General features: G+C 41.9%; 2 protein-coding genes across 13 annotated transcripts in view; one reads left to right on the forward strand and one right to left on the reverse strand.

Annotated features, from left to right (window-relative positions):
• LOC128258782 (calcium uniporter protein, mitochondrial) overlaps nt 1-9,455 on the forward strand; it is a 49,796-nt gene extending 40,341 nt beyond the window's left edge. For 11 of the 12 annotated variants that reach the window (XM_052990651.1, XM_052990654.1, XM_052990656.1 and 8 more), the window contains 5 exons: nt 6,321-6,552; nt 6,610-6,715; nt 6,775-6,876; nt 6,937-7,140; nt 7,201-9,455. In XM_052990651.1, the coding sequence (XP_052846611.1) occupies nt 6,321-6,552; nt 6,610-6,715; nt 6,775-6,876; nt 6,937-7,140; nt 7,201-7,434 (878 nt within the window). In that variant the 3' untranslated portion in view covers nt 7,435-9,455. Of the gene's footprint in view, nt 1-1,773; nt 2,005-6,320; nt 6,553-6,609; nt 6,716-6,774; nt 6,877-6,936; nt 7,141-7,200 lie in introns of all 12 variants that reach the window. The other variant, XM_052990660.1, reaches the window with a different exon arrangement.
• Nucleotides 9,456-9,830: 375 nt separating this feature from the next.
• Nucleotides 9,831-19,690, reverse strand: LOC128258285 (serine protease nudel). The gene is given in 22 exon segments (XM_052989837.1): nt 9,831-9,935; nt 9,937-10,249; nt 10,308-10,451; nt 10,517-10,624; nt 10,692-10,983; nt 11,040-11,509; nt 11,623-12,607; nt 12,663-12,776; nt 12,837-13,006; nt 13,078-14,335; nt 14,429-14,762; nt 14,830-14,919; nt 14,921-15,316; nt 15,376-16,065; nt 16,068-16,444; nt 16,502-16,925; nt 16,927-17,232; nt 17,234-17,535; nt 17,538-17,586; nt 17,589-18,361; nt 18,422-18,565; nt 19,220-19,690. Coding segments are annotated over 22 exon segments (7,863 nt in total). The 5' UTR covers nt 19,239-19,690.
• Between the last annotated feature and the right edge of the window lie 7 nt (nt 19,691-19,697).

A 19,697-nucleotide genomic window follows, 5' to 3' on the forward strand; every position in this document is an offset into this window, starting at 1 on the left:
CCCGCTGTTTGTCTTGGCCCGCAGTTTGGATTTATTCTGCAAACTCCGCAGTTGCCTTTGGCTTATGGCACAGAATGAGATCAAGGTGAATAAAATAGGAGCAAACGCAAGTAAAATATTAAAAGGCCTAAGCACAATGCAAGAACACAATGCCCGCAAAGCGGTTGAGACTGCGGTTTCTGCGGTACTATCCCCCATCTTGTTATCCACACACAAAACACCACCCACAGAACCACCTAAGCTTGTTGAATTTTCCGCAAAACTCTGTGCGCTTTCCGCGGCCTCTTTCCATTAATTAAGTGGATACCTGGAGGGTTAAAATAAAAAGTAAATGAGACTGCAAAAAAAGCTCTTTCTAACAAACTTGATTGTCGTCGAGCTCAATGGGATACAAACTGGAAATTAAAGTCAGTTAGTTTTAAAAAGCACAAATCGATGTTGGACCAAATAATTCGGATCACAAAATCAGGGACTTTACGGCTGGTATTGAAAATAAACAAACAAGACACCAAAATAAAGACCCACATAAAACAGGATATTTCAAAAGATTTTCTGCTGTCCTGCAATTTCATAAATATTTTATGAGCTTAAAGGCGCATCGATGCTTTATGGCTGGATGAGTGTTGGTATGGGAGTCTGTATCTGTATGCTCTCGGCTTACGCATATTTTCCCTCTTTCAAAGTTTTCCCATTTTATTTCATGTTTTGTTTTCCTCTTCGGAAAATTCGTTTTTGCTTAATTTAAATAATGTGAAGCAGTTTGAAGGGCTTTTATCCGCTTAGATGGCGCGGAATTAAGTTTATCTGTGGCCACATTAATCAGGCAAAAAGGATGCCCATGAGTTGAGAGGAAATCGGATTAGTTGCTAGTGCCAGTAAAAATTATGCAGAAAAAGTGATTTATATAATTTAAGAAAAAGTGAACAACATTTAATTTTTGTTAAACGGGATTTTGCGAAGGTAAACAAAGTAGTAGTTCTGAACAATACGAATGTTTTGAATTTGTCCAACCGTACAATAATCTTTTGTTAAAATAAAGATTCACAATATAGAAAATTAAAAATAAAATTGGTTACTGCTTGTATCAAAATTATTATAATATTGACAGTTTCTGTGCGGCATTTTGGGCATCAAAAACCACCTTATCTCATCCTTTTCGGGGCAATCAAACTTTGCCTGCCGTTCATTGTGTTAATTTTGTGGATGACAATGGCATTAAATTTAATGTGTCTGCATTTCGTTTGATGGTCTACGGCCACGCCTACTCCACACCCCATCCCACCGCCTCTCATTTCTGTGTGTGCGTGTCATTTCCTGGTCCGATAAAGAAAATGTTGTGACAAGCCAGAGGCTCCTTTTTATTTTTATTTTCCCCCGCTTTTCCTTACAGCACAAGCCTCTCCGTCAACATTTTTCGCCATTCACAACGTCTGTTTTTTCCTGCTGTATTCTTTATTTTGTTAAACACATTTTCGACTCGCCTTTTTATGTGCATTTTTTGCGGCGTTAACTGCACGTGCCATCATTTTTACTGCGCTTTTTGTGTGCGAATGCTCCTTGGGCTACCTTTTTTGTTGCTTACCTTTTGATTCATTATCAAAAAAAAAAATAAATAAAAAAAAAAGGGAAGGACCTGAAACCTAGGCCAAGCCCTCTGCCAAAAAGTGCGTTTTGATGGATATTTCTGTTTAATTTTTTTTCGTATCTCCTTTTTTATTTCATCACCTACTTTTTGCGCCTCTGCCCATGCCTACACAATCATTATCATACCAGATATCACGCGACTCACTTTGACCGAGCTGAGGACGCGGCTAAGAGCCCTCGGACTGAGTGCAACCGGCCGAAAGCAAGTCCTAGTCGAACGGCTAACAACATCTACTACCACCTGCGGGGCAACAACACTGGCTACAACGGGTTACAATTTGTCGTCGAAGGTGTTCATTGGGGAGATCGTAAATAATTTCGACACGACCTCTGTCCCAAAAAACACTGTTCTACAAAATGGTAGGTAAAGGAGAAAGAAGTTTAGCTCCCCAAACACTAGTTTATGCCGGTAAAATGTTGTCAAGTTTTCAGGTGCAGTTGGTTATGCTGAGCAAAAAATAATAAAAACATGTTCTTTTATGAAGCATTAAGGGTACTTAAAATAAAATATATTATCTTTATTGGTGTAATGTTTAATTGAAATAAAATTAAATAACAAAATTTAAAAACAAAACTGACTAAAAGTCAATATTGAAACCGGTATTATTGGTGAACTATTATAATTCATTACACACAGAGAAAACTAGTAAAAGTTTTAGGTGCCACAACAGGGTGGAAACATTTTAAAAAGTAGAACGCTTGATTGCAATTTTTGTGTTCCTACGTGTAATTAAAATATTTGTTTTACTTATGAAAATGTTTTTACCCTCTTTTTGCACCTAAAACGTCGAATTCTAGATCTCTGTTTTCTCTCGTAATAATTAATCTGCTGTTGAGTTAATAAAATAGTCTGAATTTAAAGTAAAAACCTCTAAATAATTACAATTAAAAGTTTTACAATTTTTGTGTTTCAACTAACTGTTACAGATTTTAACGTATGTTGTATTCAGAATAGCCAACTGCTACTGGCCTTTTTTTAATTTTGTGAACTGGTGTATTCAGCAAAAAATGTAAGAAAAACGAAACGGAGCCGGGAACACGGAAAACCTTGTAGTGCTCACTTTGTCATTGCCATCCATCTCTAAAACCCGCCCCCAACTTACCCGCTAATCGCTCGGCCCTGCGCTTCCTGTGTCCTTTAAATTGGTCGTGATTTTTCCTTTTTTTATCGTTCAATTTAAACGTATATTTTTCCTGAATATTTTATGCATGCACTTTTTTTAATGCTGTCAGTCGGCCTGGGGTGTGGCTTTTTAACTTGATTTAAATGCAGAGGCACACACAAGCTTAAGGCTGGGCGGAAAACCTGGCACGCGAATCTTGTTGAAAATGTACGAGCAAAATTAAATCACACAAAAAATGCGAGCACAAGGCGGTTGCCGGAATTTTTAATAATGCACAAAGGACAATTTTTGCTGGCATTGCCATATGGTATGAGGTACGGGAAGGACGAAGGCACGAAATCGCCATGTAATCATGCAATGCACATACACAGACACGGAAAAGCAGCCTACACTCAGTTCGCAAGTTTTCCTCTCACACATGGAAAACACGAAAGCCAAAAAGGAATTTTTCGTGATTGCGATGTGAACTAGAAAAATATAATTTTAGCTAAAAGCCTTATCCAGAAAACTTAACTTAAGTGCTGAGTTTTAATTCCTTGGACTTTAGCAGACCCATCTGTATTTCATTATTAGAAATTTACACTTTCATTAATAATTCAAATAACACTTAGTTACAAGCAATATGGCGGCAAAATAAAATTTCTTTTCTAATTAAAGAAACAAGTGTTTGATTTAAAAATTTATGTTTAGCATTTTATTGCAAATTGTTGTTTCTCACAACTATTAAGAATTATTGACCCCAAAACATATACAAACTCAATATCTTTTGTATTAAACCAAATTGTATTAAATATTTAATAATTAGATATTTATTTGCCTATTTAATTGAATGTCCGATTAAGTTGTTTAAGCCATCAGTAAACATCATTGAAATTCCTTGCATTTAATAAAATTTAAACTTAAAATTTGCAAATTATTGTTGTTGATTAAAGACTTATTTTTGCTAAGTGATAACTAATTAAAAACTAATTTTATAAAGGATTCGTTTTAAAAGTGCTCTTGGATAATAGCTTTAAAAAGATAAATTAACAAAAATTTAAATGACTAAAACTAAAGGTTTCTCCCTAAAAGGCTTTCTTCCAACAATGATTTCATTAATGAAATGCCTTATTTATTTTCCCCTGTGCATTTCCATCGTTCTAAAATGAAGTAGCGCACATGAAAGAGACGACTGTTATAAATTTGTGGGCTGATTGCCGCTTGCATTTCCGGCAAAACCCGCCAAGGGTTCTCAGTTCTACACTCTGGCATCATTTGGTTTGCCAGCCAAGTGTTTTCACTCATACACTATACACACTCTGCCAGGGTTTTTGTGCGAATTGTCTGACACTTGTTAGCCTTGTTTTGGCAGGGATGCGGAAACTGGCTATTAAGTTTTGATGAAGCAAAGTTGCGGCCTATCAAAACGGAGCCGTGGGCGAACACCTGACATGACATTATCAATGTTAGCACGTTTGCTGTCTGCGGTTGTTCGTGTTTTGCTCAGAACTTGTGGCTATATAAACACATATAGAAGGTAGTTCTATGGTTTTCCTTTTTTGCTGGCCAACTAAAGCTGTCACAACAGCACAAACTTTATTTTATGTACTGTGGCTGTCATAGCTTGTTAATTAAACTTTTTCGAACGATATCTGTCCCCTTCATGTATCACACGGAGAATGGCTCTTTCAACAAATGCTGTCCACACGATAACAGTCCAATAAATCCATTTCGGCCACAACACTGGATTCATTTTCAATTTCTCACTTAATTGCGATTATTATGTTATAACCAGCATTGATTGCTCTTTTCCTTGCCACGTACACAGAAATTATCCGTCACTCAAACGTCGAGAGAGAAAGACACACACGTCTGCTAGCGCGAAAATCTGAAAGTTAACTGAAAATTAAAACAAAAATCTGAAACTATCAATAAAAGCAGAAGAAGCCTACGGAGGAGGCGAAGAAGCAGCGAAGAAAAAGAAAACATTAAATGTTTAAAATCCCAAAAAATCAAAGTCCATGAAAATAATCATCGTAGAAGCCAGCGAGCAATGAGCGACGGCTTCTTCAGCTTCGACGGTTAGCCAAGCCAAGCCAACAGCAACAGTAACAACACTAGTTACCCACATTTGGCGCCGACTACAATTGCTAATGGGTTGAACAGACCCAGCTAACACTCACAATCAAGCCCAGTTGGTAAAGGTGATTTAAACTAATACACAGAGAGAAAACTATTTTAGGATATTGGAATTTTTAAGAGGAATTTTAAATCTCCCATAAAATCTAGATTATTTATTTCTTAACTCTAAAACGTGTTTAGAGCTTTCTAAATGAAATAAATTTTAACAATATCATACAAAAAATATTTTTGATTAACAATTTGTATTGTGCTTCCATGCTTTTATTTAACTATAATTGTTATACTACTTGGAATGTTAAAAATTATTATATTACTATTTCTTGTACTCAAACATTTTTTGTTTTTAAGTTAATATACAAAAAATTTGAAACGGGAATTTAACTAAACAAATTTTAATAAATTCTTTGTAAAAATGAAACAAAGATTCTATATATAATCTTAAAAAATTAAAAGACATTTTCAAACATAATATAAAGTACATTCCAAGTCATTTTTCTCCGTGTATCTATGAGAAGAAAATCTTTATTAGAAGTTGGTGGTGCTGTGTTGGTTGTTGCATTGGCGTGTGGTTGCATTCGGTGGCTGCTTGCATGAGTGGCAGCGATACAGATAAATATATGTTTGTGCTACTTCATGGCTGCATAAATCCTACATGCGACAAAGTGAAAACTTTTCGTTGGCCGCACAGCTGGAAGATGACTATCATCTTCGCGAAGCGATGCTCCAACTGGAATGCGATTAGATGCCGCTAATTGAAATGTTTGTCAAAATCCACTATGTCATCTATTCCCAAGCCTAAACTGCCTGCTGCCTGGCTTTGTTGCGCCTTTTTTTCAAGAGGGGCGTCGAAGAAGTCATGCCTCAGCAAGCAATTCGAACGCCTAACTGCATTTGAATTGAGCCAGGCTGGCGAATAACCTTGAGTGGCTTTTGGCTAATTGCAACCGAGGAAAACTGCAGTTCGGTTTGGCACACATCCGACTGGAGAAACTGTTTGGGGAAGTGAAGGGAGTTTTTTTTTTTTTTAGATATGTATCGTAAATTTGTAGCCAGAAATGTCAGACAACTCCCTGATAGCTTTCATCTAGTTAGCCCGAAATGGCATGCGGTTATTATTACATTTTTTAAATAAATTTCACAAGGCAAACATTTATTCTTTTATTTCTAAACCCTATTATTTATTTATTATTTCTCTGAACAAACATTGTATTGGTAGTGAAGGTAAAGTTTGTCAGTCAACAAACATAACCATATGAAAAAATATGAAATTTAATCTTAAATAATTATGGACAATAGCAAATATAAGAAACATATTTGCCTAAATATTTATACAAGTCATTTTTGTATTAATTATTTAGAACGAATACTATTTAGCTTTATACAAATTATAATGATCAAACTAATTTCCATTGATTTCTTATTCATCCCTAGACGACATCTATGTGGAATATGTGAACGGTATGCCACATATGACTATTCGACTTCCCAGTCGCAATGAACTCTGCCAGTTCGCCCTGAAACCGATCTCGCACAACGTGGGCGATCTGTTAGCCATGCTCAAAGCTGAGGATCGAGGCATCGATCGAGCTGCCGTGATCAACAGGCATGGTGTGCGAATCGCTTCGTCCTGCACCATCGACAGCTTGTTAGATGACTCCTTTAGGTTAGTAACTATAAATGATAAAATGACACCAACAAGCTAATCCCTGTCCAACCTCAGCATACAAATCAACAACCGCACATTGGAGGTGAATCCACCAACACGTGAAAGGGTCACGGTGGAATCAGTCGACAAAGTGGGTGATGTGCGCAAAGTTATTGCTCAGGTAAGGTGGCTTTAAAAATAACTCTTTGAATTTAAATTTAACTTGAAAAATATATGCAGCTCTATGAGGCATTCAACGTGGGTGAATATCAACTAGAGAAGAGCAATCAACTAGCCAAAGAACTGGAGACCTTACGCTACGAACTAGAGCCACTAGAAGAGGTGAGATTTAATTATTAAATTAAAATATATAAATATATATAAACTAAATTCACCTTTCAGAAAAAACTGGAACTTAGCAAAAAGGCAGCTCGTCGCACCAATTTCATGACTTGGATGGGTCTGGGCCTAATGTCTGTGCAATTTGGCATCTTGGCGCGACTGACTTGGTGGGAATACTCTTGGGATATCATGGAGCCGGTTACCTATTTTGTTACCTACGGCACAACAATGGCAATGTATGCCTACTATTGTGTTACCAAGAGGGTAAGTTTATGGGAATAATATCTTTAAGGATGCACAAATAACATATTCCTTCTTATTTAGGAGTACATGATGGAGGATGTGAAGAATCGCGAGTACTCGCTGACCCTATACAGGAATGCCAAGAAGGTCCAATTCGACGTGGAGCACTACAACAATCTGAAGCGGAAGTCCGCTGAGTTGGAGTACAATCTCAGAAGGATCAACGATCCACTCAATATGCAATTACCATCGCATTTGGTACGCACCCAAGAAAATATGCCACCAACCAAAATCGAGGAGAAGACGGAGAAATAAACCTAAGGACTTTGTAACAATCAGTGCCGACGCAGGGGAAAATGGAAACTCAAACTAATTTAAACTACTTAAAAGTAGATAACAAATAAAAGTCCCCCCTTTTAGCTAAAAAAGTTTAGGTGATCGAAATGTTTTAGAGGATTTTGAGAGGATTTTGTGTACGCATCACATGTTGTGTAAATTCAACTTTAGTTTTTCTCTTTATGTTAACTAAAATGTTTTAGTTATTTATGTTACATTTAATTAGTCTAAGCCAAAGTTTGACGACTCGTAAAAACGCACAAGGTTATTCTGACGCCTGCAGTTTTAAAGCTCCTAATATTATTTTACTTTTTATTTTTAGTTATTTATTGCAAGTGAGAGATTTGTTTTACGCCTAAGGCAATTATTGTGTGTGCAAGTTTTAGCAAAATATATGAATTATTTATTGACTATTATTCCCTTTTGAGTTTTATCAGTTATTTTAGCGATTTTCAGGAAAAAAAAAATACCCAAAATAATGCTTGCTTACCTTCAATATTTAACAATAGAGCATAATGCATACTTTTAGGCCAAAAAGTGTGTGGACTGCTATAAATTTTGGTTCAAAGAACTGCTTCGTTGCTTTTAGACGGCTGCACCTATAGAAAAATAAACAGAAAAGCTGAATAGGAATTGTAAAAATTAAATTAAATTACCATGACCCAAGACAGCGAAAAATCGCCACCACCTAAATAAACAATTCATTTACTTACCATCACATATACATCACATTACAACGACATTTATGAATAGCACACGGATGTTCAGCTTCCTGAATGCCTGTGGTCCAATTTTTCAGTGAATCTGAAGTCATCCAGTGAAATCTACTAACTCTTCGTAAGCTTTAATATACCATATTCTATGAAATCAACTAGAACGGATCAATTTGTAAATAAAAACGCACCAACTATTCCATTAAGATTTTAGCAACGGAAAGTAAACCATTTCATAGAGACGTCGTAGTTAGTAAAGTTAATGAAATGCTAAGCGTAATTTAGTAGGTATGTTAGATATGTAAATATATAAACTGCTGTGTTTCATGACAACGTAAACGATTTGTAAGAACCACTGACATTTATTTGCCCTGCGCGAAATGATACCAGAAAAAAGCTTAACTTTAGGTTAGAGTAAACTAGTTGGACCCCTAAAATTTACCTTATTACGCTTTCTTCCGAACTCTACGAACCTATATACTCTTAAACTTAGAATCGTCAAAGGTTGTGTTGCCTGTGCTATAAACCGAATCCTAGAATCCAATCAGTGGACACCACTCTCTACCAACAATTTACACACATGCATCGCTTTTCAATGCGCTCACTATATACAAGTTTAACAACATTAAATACTATAGTCGATATCACCGACTTTTAGATATCCGGTACTCATTGCTCTGTTAAGAAATATTCTGCCATGCATCAAAAACGGTTAGATATATGAAAATATTCTTGAAAATCTCAGATTTTCTCCATTTTGTACGAGTACCGGGTACATAAACGCACACATGGTTCATTAAATAGCACACTTACTAACTAATCGCCATTTGGAATGATTAACTCTAGCCTAAGCATTCACCTTTGCATACTTATAATACTTCGATGACATTTGTGATTCAATTTTAAATTATAAAATGGAAATGATTTATTGTACAAAGAGATCCTTAACATTAATCAAGCTAAATCAAATAACTTTGAAAGTATTTTGCCTAACCCAAGTCCCAACTAATGTTTGCGTTTATCTAATGAATTATAAATAAATTACCTCCTAGAAGTATTCCCAAAATCTTAATCCTAATCAGCGCCAAAGACTTATGATATATTTAACTAGTTATTCTTATACATTTCTCTAAACTGACGTTAACGATTTTTAAGCCCCTACAGTTTATACGTATATTATTATATTACCAACGATGCGCCGGAGAGATTAACTTATTTCCAAAATTTTGCTTAATTGCTCTCGAAAGGTGCAAATACTTATAATTCTCAAGTACCTTCTTTCAAAAACCACTAATACTAATAACACGATAACCTATGTCTTTTTAACGAATTTAAAGGAAGCCCAACATTAATTAAGTGCTTTAACCAATTACATTGTTTAAATTTTTACATAACAAAAAGGCGATTTTTTACATTTATAAAACCGAAAAACTCGTTTGTTAAATTAATATTACGAAACTACCCAAAATCCCATGCTTAAAAACCAAAATCAACATATGCGAACGCAAACTGATAAAAAGTAATATGAAATTAAAATAAAACCAAGTTATAAATAAAAAAATGAGAAAAGCTCCCGCATTTATTTGCTACTAAAACGCACAAAAGGACATTCACGAGAGAACGGAGGGACCGGACCGCTTACCAAGTACATTTCGTCACTTATTAGGCACATCTGATCTCCAGCCTGTAGCACATGTTGGAATCGGTGGCATTCCATCTGACCAATTCGGCAATTGGTCTGCTGGACTTTAGGAAGAGCGTCAGACGGCTCGTTGAGTTGCAGCGGTGAGAATTTGCTGATAATCAGCGCCTTGGTGGAGTCTCGGTACTTGCCCACCAGCGACTCATTACTAAAACTGCGTCCCTGTCGATCCGCCAACTCGTAGGTGTGCACGGGTTTGTTCTCCTCATCGTCAATCAACCGATAGCTGGGCTGCCGGTACGGATTGTAGCCCAGCTTTTTGCATATCTCGCGCACTTCATCCATTTGTGGGGGTTTACTCTTGGGGAAGCATTTCGTGTGCCAGATGCCATAGGTCTGCTCAATGACCTGACCATACTGAGGAGCCACCTCTGGTTGCCTAAGACAAGGAGGTATAGTTTAATATTATTTGCAAAACGTTAGTCTAGTATACTCACGTGTGCTGGCTGTTGGCCCAGAAATCCTTTTTCTGCTGATCCAGTGGATGCTCTATGCCAAAACAATATCGCTCATCCTCGCCATTGGGGCAATCTTTCTCTTTGTCGCATACAAAGTCACGGGGAATGCAATCTTCAGGAGAGCTGTTTCAAATGTAGCACTCAGCTTGACACAGGCTATGATTAATTAGTATTTGTAAATTACTTACGAACTGCATTGAAAATGATCTGCAGTGCAATTGCACAGCACCGAACTCTCGTCGCTTTTGTCCCAACAGTTTCGCTTGCCATCACATATCTTTGAGGGATCTGTGGCTCTTTAAAATACAGAATACAGAATTTTCGTGTGCCGCAAAACCTCTTTGCATTTAAACCACAACTCACTGCAAATAGGTGAAACAACTGCAGATGGTTGGCTCATCCGTCATGTCCTCGCAGTCGGGCACGTGGTCACAGAACTTATTCTTCGGAACACATTTGAAGCTGGTGCGACATTTCATCTCGCCGGGAGCACATCGCTGCTTCTGCTGGCGGCATTTGGTTTCATCTTCATCGCTGCCATCGTGACAATCGGATCGTTCATTGCAGATGGCTGTCTGCGGCAAGCAAGCGCCAAGCGGGCAACGATGTGTGCTGCATGCCGGGGCTGGCTGCAGTGCAGTACAGCTGGGCTTGTCTATTCGGGTGATTTAAGTTAGATTTTGGCAAGCTCTGACTATGCTACGAACTCACCTATAATAGCCTGCAGCGACTTGTATGCCAGTTCGAGAGTCCTGATGGAAAATGGCCGCCTAAAACTCTGGCAATCGGAGTTGTTGTAGTTAAACATGGCCGTTGGGAACCAGCCCGTGTGCGAATCACGGCAGACCAGCACCCCCTGATCGCTGGGATTGTGATGCGAATCGCTGATATTTTTCAGGCCAAACTGATTGCAGCTGGTGAATTTGGTAATGGCCGGCAGCTCTGTGGGGGCCACGCCGTTAATGAGTTCCACCTCCTCTGAAATGGAAGCCATGTCCTCGGCGCTCACATTCAGCAGGCGCATCAGATTGGCTGGTGGCTGCTTTTCCTGCAGCTTGTAGCAGGACTTGCAGTTCGCGTCGCTGTCAATGCGGGTGATGGCCACCGTTTTTATGCGACCCGTGGCATCGTCATGAAGCACACTGATGCAGTCCCGCGCAGCGCTTTGGTTGTGATGGGAGCTGCAAGAATATTGTCTTTATTAATTGACTTTGAACTATGGCTATAGTTATAGAACGAATATTAGTAAGTATAATATATATATATAATTCTTAAACTAATGAGATAAGCTCACCTGTCAGGCAAAAAAGTGGGCAGCACATGGTGGGTGAATCGAACAGGGTGCTCGAGATGCAGCAGCAGCACATCGGACTTTGGAACCGCCTCAAAACAGTTCACCCGCCGGATCTGTTCGTGATTGCTCTTGTGGGCCGATCTCTTGGTTTTGCCACCACCCAGCAGGACGCTCACGTAGTGACTGTCCAAACCAATGCCAAAAAGACAGCTCTCGTGGACCAGCACCCAATGCTTGTCAATCAGCACTCCCGGGCACCAGAGATCACCGTTCGAATAGACATCCGCCAGCCAGGGCCAGTGCAACTCCTCGATGGCTTCGTGGAGCTGCTCATTCACCAGTATGGTCTTGTTCTTCTTACTCTTGATGAGATTATCTAAACGATCCAGGATCTCGTCCTTTTTGTTCACCACCACAGCCGCAATCTGCGGCTTGAAGTGCACATTTGGCCTGTTGTGGGTCTCAATGGTTGGCAGGAGTACTGGCACCTGCTCCTTAGGCTTTTGTCTTACAGCCTGCCCAGCACTGAAGGTCTTCAGGGGTGTGGTTTTGTTCGACAGTGGATTGCACTCCACGTAAATGCCCAGGCACTTGCGGGGCAACATGCGATCCTTCTCGGGTCTGGAGGCGGATGGCAGACCAAGCTCGGGGATTATGACCTCGTTATCTGTCAACTGGATATTGTCACCGACCATGGAACGAAGTTGAGCCACCATGCTGGTCTTGCCAGCTTTTAGCTCTGGCGTGATGGGTTGCATTTGCTGCTGACTCACAAATTCCGAACTGTTGAAGTAGTGTGCTCCCTTAAAACCAAGTAAGGCGCACACTGCATCCGCCGTGTTGACCTGGTGCTCATGATAGCCCGTCTCATGGGCACAGACAACCCGCCACACGCCATGGGCATTTCTGGAGAAGATTCCGGCACTGCTGAACTTGGGCTGCTGGTGCACATCGAAGTGAACATCGTGTCCATTGGTCAGAGCAACTAAAGGATTAGGTTTATAAATATAATATTCTTGAGCTGCTTTATGTATACTCACAGCAATCTTTTTCATCTTCCTTGAACTTGCAATCCACTTGATTATCGCATCGTTTGTTTAGGGGCAGGCAAGTCTTGGACAGCGGACAACGGAATTGGTTAGGTTGACAATCCCCTAAAATTAATTTAAATACATCAAATATTTAAAGGTTAATTGAAATGCCCGAGTTGGTACCGCAATCCTGCTCATCCGTAAGGTCCTCGCAATCTGCCTTGCCGTCGCAAACGAGCTCCTTCAGACTTCCCTTCAAATAATCCCTGCATGTGCAGTCCACTTCATCAGTGCCATCTTCACAGTCCGCTTTACGATCACAACGCATCATACTATCCACAATTTGAGCCATTCTAGAGACAAGATAGAAATAAGTTACATTACAAACACTTCGAACAATACTATTTATCCTAAGTCTACTTACATTTTGCAGACGAATTTATTGGGAATTTGCACTTGATCCTTTGGAGAATGAGTGCTGCTACTCTTTGTCGTAACATAATGTGTGGTGGTAGTTGGTGCTAAATGGGTTGTGCTGGTTTCTAAAGGTTTTTCAGTAGTTATAGTGGTTAGAGGAGTAGTGGTCAAGCTGGCAGTGCTGCTAATTGTGTTTGTTGTTTCTGTGGCTGTAGTTTCCTTCACTCCCTCCGTAGTAACTGTGCTGGGAGTTTGTGTTGTGGTCAGAGGGGAAGTAGTCGTCTCTATATCCTTGGTGGTCCCAAGAGTTGTACTCTCTATAAACTGAGTTACCAAATCGACTAGTTTCCCTAAATCCTCGGTTGATGTGGGCATTGTTGTTGTTTGAATTAACGTACTCGGTAAAGTTGTTGATGTTGTTTCCATTGTAGACTCAATTGTGGTAGATGCAATTGTTGATGAGGCGATTGTTATAGGTGCAAAGGTTGGTTGTGCATTTGTGGATGATAAAATAGTGGAAGGGTTTGTTGTGGAATCAATGCTGGTAGAACTTTGAACAGTGGCCTCCCCCTCTGTCGATATACCACTAAAAGTAGTTGACGTAATTTCCTCAGTTAAAGATAAATCCGTTTGCCATGGAGTGCTTTCATTTTCCTCTAAGGAAGTGGTGCTCTCCCAGCCCTCTTCCTCATCTTGTTTAACCATCAAATCGATGGGAATAACCTCCCGCAGTTTACTCTCTGCTAGCTCCTCTTCGTGCTCCTTCACTGGATGATAATCACTCTCGGTTGTGCTGCTGACATTCTGCCGTACGCCACCAACCATGTCTGGTATGAAGTTGTAGGCACATCCCACCTCATCCTCGCCACCCAGGCAATCAACATTGCGGTCGCACCTCTGGCGTTTAGCTATGCATCGTTTGCCGCCCCATACGCAGATGAATCCCGGACAGAGTTGCAGTGGCTGACGAGTGGGCAACAGACGCGGCGTAACCGCCATTTCCAGCCAGTCCAGGTAGAGAGTGACCCTGGTGTAGACTCCGAACTCCTGAGGACGAGCACATCCGTTGCCGTGGCTCACCACCCCGGCCAGATAGAATTCCTCTGGCCGAGAGACGCTGCGACAAAAGAGCGGACCACCCGAATCACCCTGGCAGGCATCACGACCTCCGTTCGGATCGCCGGCGCAAATGTCCTCCGAAGCCTGGTCCTCTGGCTCAACGCATCGTTTGCGAATGGGCACTGTAACCTGACGCATGGGATCACCTGGAAAATATATGAAATTTATGTATATTTATTTGTACACTCTTGCAGAGAGTTTTTTAGGCGCAGTGAAAGAAACTAGCTTTTAGTACTTACTGCTGGGACCCTTCTCTCTAATGGCTCCCCATCCAACCACCGTGCATAAAGTGTTCTCCTCAGGTCCCCAGATCCAATCCTCTCCCAGCGTGGTCCTTCCCTTGTCGGGCAGACAGATGGGCTTCACCCAGCGGTTGAACTGCAGCGGATTGGCCAGGCGCAGCAGAGAAAGATCGTTGCGCATACTCCGCCTTTCGTAGGCTTGGTGAACCACTACATGGGACACTGGATGAATTTGGGTGGCGGGTGAGTAGCTGGTGCGACGAAGGAGTCCTGCACGCACCTCGTAGTAGTACTTTCCAAAGTTGATGACACAGTGGGCAGCGCTGATGATCTGTGAAAAGAATACAAAACATATAATACATAGAATACTGATATTCAATAAGAATCTATAAACTCACCCAACGATCAGAGTAGATGGTTCCTCCGCAATGAAACTTGCCATCTCGGTAGATAGCCACCACAAATGGCCACTGAAGGGCACTGGGGTTAGCTTCCACCCACAATGCGTCCATCGCCAACGATGTCCTTTGACTGCGCTTCTACTGCTCTTTTCACTCTTTTTGAGTGCTCCGCTTTGGTGCTTTTGTGGGGCAGGCCACACTGCATCGGTGGGCACTTTACATAGGCCACGTGATCCACCAGGGAGTCGTGTCCATTGCGTCCATGACAGGCCTGTGCAAAGTGGACGCCTGCGTGGAGGGAGGGCTCAATAAACGGACCGGGTAAGGTCAGGGCCCAGAAGCTGACATTCAGCGAAGATGGCAGATCCTTGTCATCCAGCCCACAGGCTGAAACCGCCCACTTTTCGCCATTGTTGCACACAGGATGCCAATCGCCGCGATGGTTGTGGTACAGAAAACCTTCCGAAGCAGATGCAGCGTGGGACTGGAAAGGTTTTGAGAAAATCACAAAAGATTACACTTTAAAAAATATGCATTGACTACCATGTGATCCGCCACATCGGTGACCAACATGCTGCACTGCTGCTCATCGCGTCCATTTAGACAGTTCATGAATCCGTCACAGCGCTCCAGCCGATTGTAGCACATGGAAATCGTGGAGCGATTGTGTCTGGCGAACTCCTCTGGACTTTCATAACAGGAGTAGGCCAGCGGCTCGCAGCCAAAGCAGCCCAGCTCATCCTCGCCCATTGGGCAATCAGCATAGCCATCGCAGAGGCGCTCTTCATCCACGCGATCCGCGCAGGTGCAGGCGGACTCATCGCTGCCATCCGAGCAATCCACCACGTTGTCGCACCACCTCGCAGCGGCGATGCACTCGCCTTGGCCAAAGCAGGGCAACTGATCCGGGTCCGGGCACCGGGAACGCTCGATGATTGGTTGCTGCGGCAATCCTGCGTAGCTGGCGTAGATGACCTGACCCTGCTGATGGGCAGGATTCGACTGATTGGCATGCCTCATCTTGAAGTTTGCATTGGAGAAGCTCGTCTGACCAGCCTGCTGCTGTTGGTTGGAGGTCTGCGCTTGTCCTCCTCCCTGAGCCGCCTGATTCTGCATGTAGCTGCAGTAGACCTGCTGACCATTGGACGGCTTCTGGGGGGAGGCGTTCTTCGAGAAGATATTCGCACCCTGACCACCGGCTCCAGATCCACCACTTCCGCCGAAAAAAGTTGCCAGCTCGGCCCGAATTGTTGCGGCACAAAGAATATGCCACCGCCAGGGTTCGAGGATCCGCCAAAGTGGGCACCCGGCATGCCCATAAATGAGGGCGAGTTCGACCACATGGGCATACGGAAGTTGGCTGGTGTCATGTAGAAGCACACGGGTATGCTGGGCATCCCGAAGTTCGGGTTGAACATGAACTGGGCCGAGGCCTTCATCGTTTCCCCGGACACGGGAAATCCGCCGGGAGCTCGACTTGTGAACTGCACACTGGGCGAGGCCGTAAAGGTTTCGCCCTTCTCCTTGGTCTCACCATCTGCCATGGGAGCCACCTTGTTGCGCATCTTAAGGGCCACCCGCTCGCAAAGGCTGAGGATCTGGGCATCGGCAGCTGGAAAATAAGGGTATCCCATTGATTAAAATTAAATTAAAGTTTAATTAATCTCACCATTCCAATTGTGACCATTGAGCGGATTGATCTTTGGACCCATTTTGTCCAGCGCCTTGGCATCCAAAACGGTTCCAAAAGTATCTATAAGCTCGTTCTGATTTGGAACAGCCTGCTCCTCAAACTTTTTCAGCCAGACCTGTCGTTCGTAGAGATCCGTGGTGGTTTCCCTAGAGGATTCATTTCCACCCAGCACCCTGAGAATGGGCTTTTCCTCTTCGTGTCGCTCAAAACTTTCCAGCATGTTTTCGATGCTGCTGGGGTTATCCAGCGGATGCAATGATCGTGGGTTTTCCGACTCGCTGATCGCCTCCCTGGTTGGCAACTTTGGTTGGCTAGTAGAGGTGCTACTCATCTCTCTGCTGGCCTCCTCGCCATCGATAATCCAGCTGATCTTCACCGGCTTGGGTTTGGTGGGATGCGCATGTGAAGTTCTGCAGCACATCGCTGGCCACAGTTGTCATGATTGTCACTGTTGTTGCGGTGGTGGTGGATGTGTCGTTTTCCTGCGGCTCTACCACTTCCTCGCCATCTATAATCCAATCGAACTGAAGCTTTCGTTGCCCAGTGGTGGTACCCGAAGCTTCGGTGGTGCTGTCTGGCACGGTGGTGTTCGAACTAACCTGCGGCTCCACTACATCACGACCGTCAATTATCCAATCGAAGTGTAGTTTCGGCTGCTCTGTGGTAGCACTGGTGGTTTCGGTGGTCCTGACGGTCGCAGTGGTTGTGTCGGTGGTGCCGACGGGTCGCAGTGGTTGTCTTGGTGTCGCTAGACTTTTCTTGCGGCTCCTCCTTTTCCTCGCCATCGATAATCCAATCGAATGACAGTTTTCGCTGAGCGGTGCTGGTGCTGGTTTCGAGTGATGCATCTGTGGTTATATTCCATTCGAAATACTCTTCTGTAGTGGCAATAATATTACTATTCGTGGTTTCCGTTTCCGAAATCGGAGTAGATTTTTTAGATACCGCTCGGGTGCTTGCATTTCTGAATGTTTGATAGCCAGGCCCCTCAGTCGTGTGCACAATTTCTTTGGCTTATCAAAGTGATCTAGAATCCAGCTAACTCTCTCTGTTGTGGTCTCCGCACCTTAACTTTTCATGTGGTGGTTTCATCTGCTCCTGTCCTTGTATTGTCGACTACTTGAGTGGTGTATACTAGGTCCTTGGCGGTAGTTTTTTTGGGTGCATCATCTGTGTAGACTCCGCTCACATCATGATCGTGCCCATCGATGATCCAGCTGATCCTGGAAGGTTTAATCTTGGTTCGCATTGGCTTTTCAGTGCCATTTGCCACTAATGTAGTTGTTGCTATTGTTGCCTCTTGGGTTAGATCTCCTGAAGAAAATGTACCCTGCTGTTCATAAGACTCCAGGCTGCTTGACTCCAACTTTGGTTGCTGGTCGCGCATGATGGCCTTCATCTTCTCCATTTTCTCGGTCACTTCCTTGGCCATTTTGTACATGCGCAAGAAAGCGGACATGCAGTCGTGAGGGGTCTGTTTCTTGCATCGCACAAACTCGTGCTCCAGTTGGCTAAGAGCTTCCCTCGCTCTTTTGCTCCTCAGCTTGGAGTACAGATGCTGTAGATTGGCCTCCATTTGAACCGGATCTAGCAAATCCAAACTGGGCAACTCCCGACGAGTACGATGTCTCTTTTGCAATCGGAATTTCACCAGCATACGTTTCAGGTGCTTCCTTCTAGTTTTGCTTTTATCCATTTCGTTATTGATCTCATCATCAAGCAGCTTGAAATGCAAGGTTTGAGGACTCATAATCAAAGCAGATTGATCCTCTTCAAAGGGCTGGTTGGAAAGTTGTTGGTGCATGGCATTCAAAGCGGAAATCTGCTGAACGCGATCTGTAAAGAGTGTTGTCAATACTTATATCCTTTATATGAGAACTTATTCCCCACACTTACCCATTCTTTCGACCACAAGACCATGATAAATCAGGGAAAAAAGCAGGACGATGATCACCACAACCGATATGGCCAAAATTCGTTTGTTAAAACCAATGCTCCACCATCTTCGGGGATGTCGCAGTAGCCGGGAGGCCTCTATCTCTAAAGAATTTCATTTCAAATTATTTTATTGAAAAAAAATCCCTATTCAGAGCCTATGACGTTTGATTAAATAATCACCCAATTGTCTAATTATTAAATGGTTAAGTTGTCTGTTTTTGCAGTTCTCTTACAATTCCAATTTACATACTTTTATTTTCAACATATGCACATAATCAAACCTTTTTTGGCCTCTTTTGTTGGTTTATTTTGGTCAGCACTTTCTGGCCTGATCAGCGCTTTCGCAATCATTTTAATAAAAATGCTGATTAAAGCTCAAAATAATTTGTAACTTACAACCATTTTATGGAATTCACTTTCTTGCTTACCATGTTAACAGACGTGGGTGAAAATTGCAATTGGGTTAAACAAAAAACTTGTGTTCTTACATTTTAATCTCTTCCTATGCCAACGCGTACGGAAAAGCAGCTAATAATGATTTATGAATAATGTTTAGTGTTAATTATTAATGAGGGTTAAGTCATTTTGGACTGCAGATAATTTATTATAGTTCATATTGCATTCCAGATGAGTATCATCCAGTGCTCTGATTTTTAACAATACGATGACTATATTAATGTTGTCACAACACTCAAAAGTCTTGATCATGACTTAATATATATAGGCTTTTCTTATATTTTAGAGATGTACACATACCATCCATGTTGTAATTCATATTTCACAGTTTTTTTTTGTACTTTTTGGTTATTATTTAAGCTTAACCATTTTTAAATTAAGCTGTGACATTAACTTTTATTTCTTAAAATTGCTGAGAACATATATTTTCTCTTTCTTTTTCTTTTTGTTTTTATTTATATGTTTAGCACTTTGTTAAATTGGCTGGCCAACAAGGAGCATCGAATTACAGCAATTCACTCAAACAAAAACTCAACAAAAAGCAACTAGCAACGACCGAATTTGATATCGACGAGTCCACGACGACGACTTCCGCGCGAACCGCCCGGCGAACGGCAACTGAGGCCGGCGGTGGCCGAACGCGCCGCTTATGAAGGCTTCCGGAAAGTGGATCAGCGGGCGAACGACCCACTTCCATCAGCCAATGCTGCACTTTTCGACTACGTTTCGAACTTTAACGTTTTTTGGTTAATGAAAATTTGCCCGGCAACTGCGGCGG

Source organism: Drosophila gunungcola (assembly GCF_025200985.1).
Source record: "Drosophila gunungcola strain Sukarami chromosome 3L unlocalized genomic scaffold, Dgunungcola_SK_2 000003F, whole genome shotgun sequence".
In the NCBI taxonomy this organism is placed as follows: Eukaryota; Metazoa; Arthropoda; class Insecta; order Diptera; family Drosophilidae; genus Drosophila; species Drosophila gunungcola.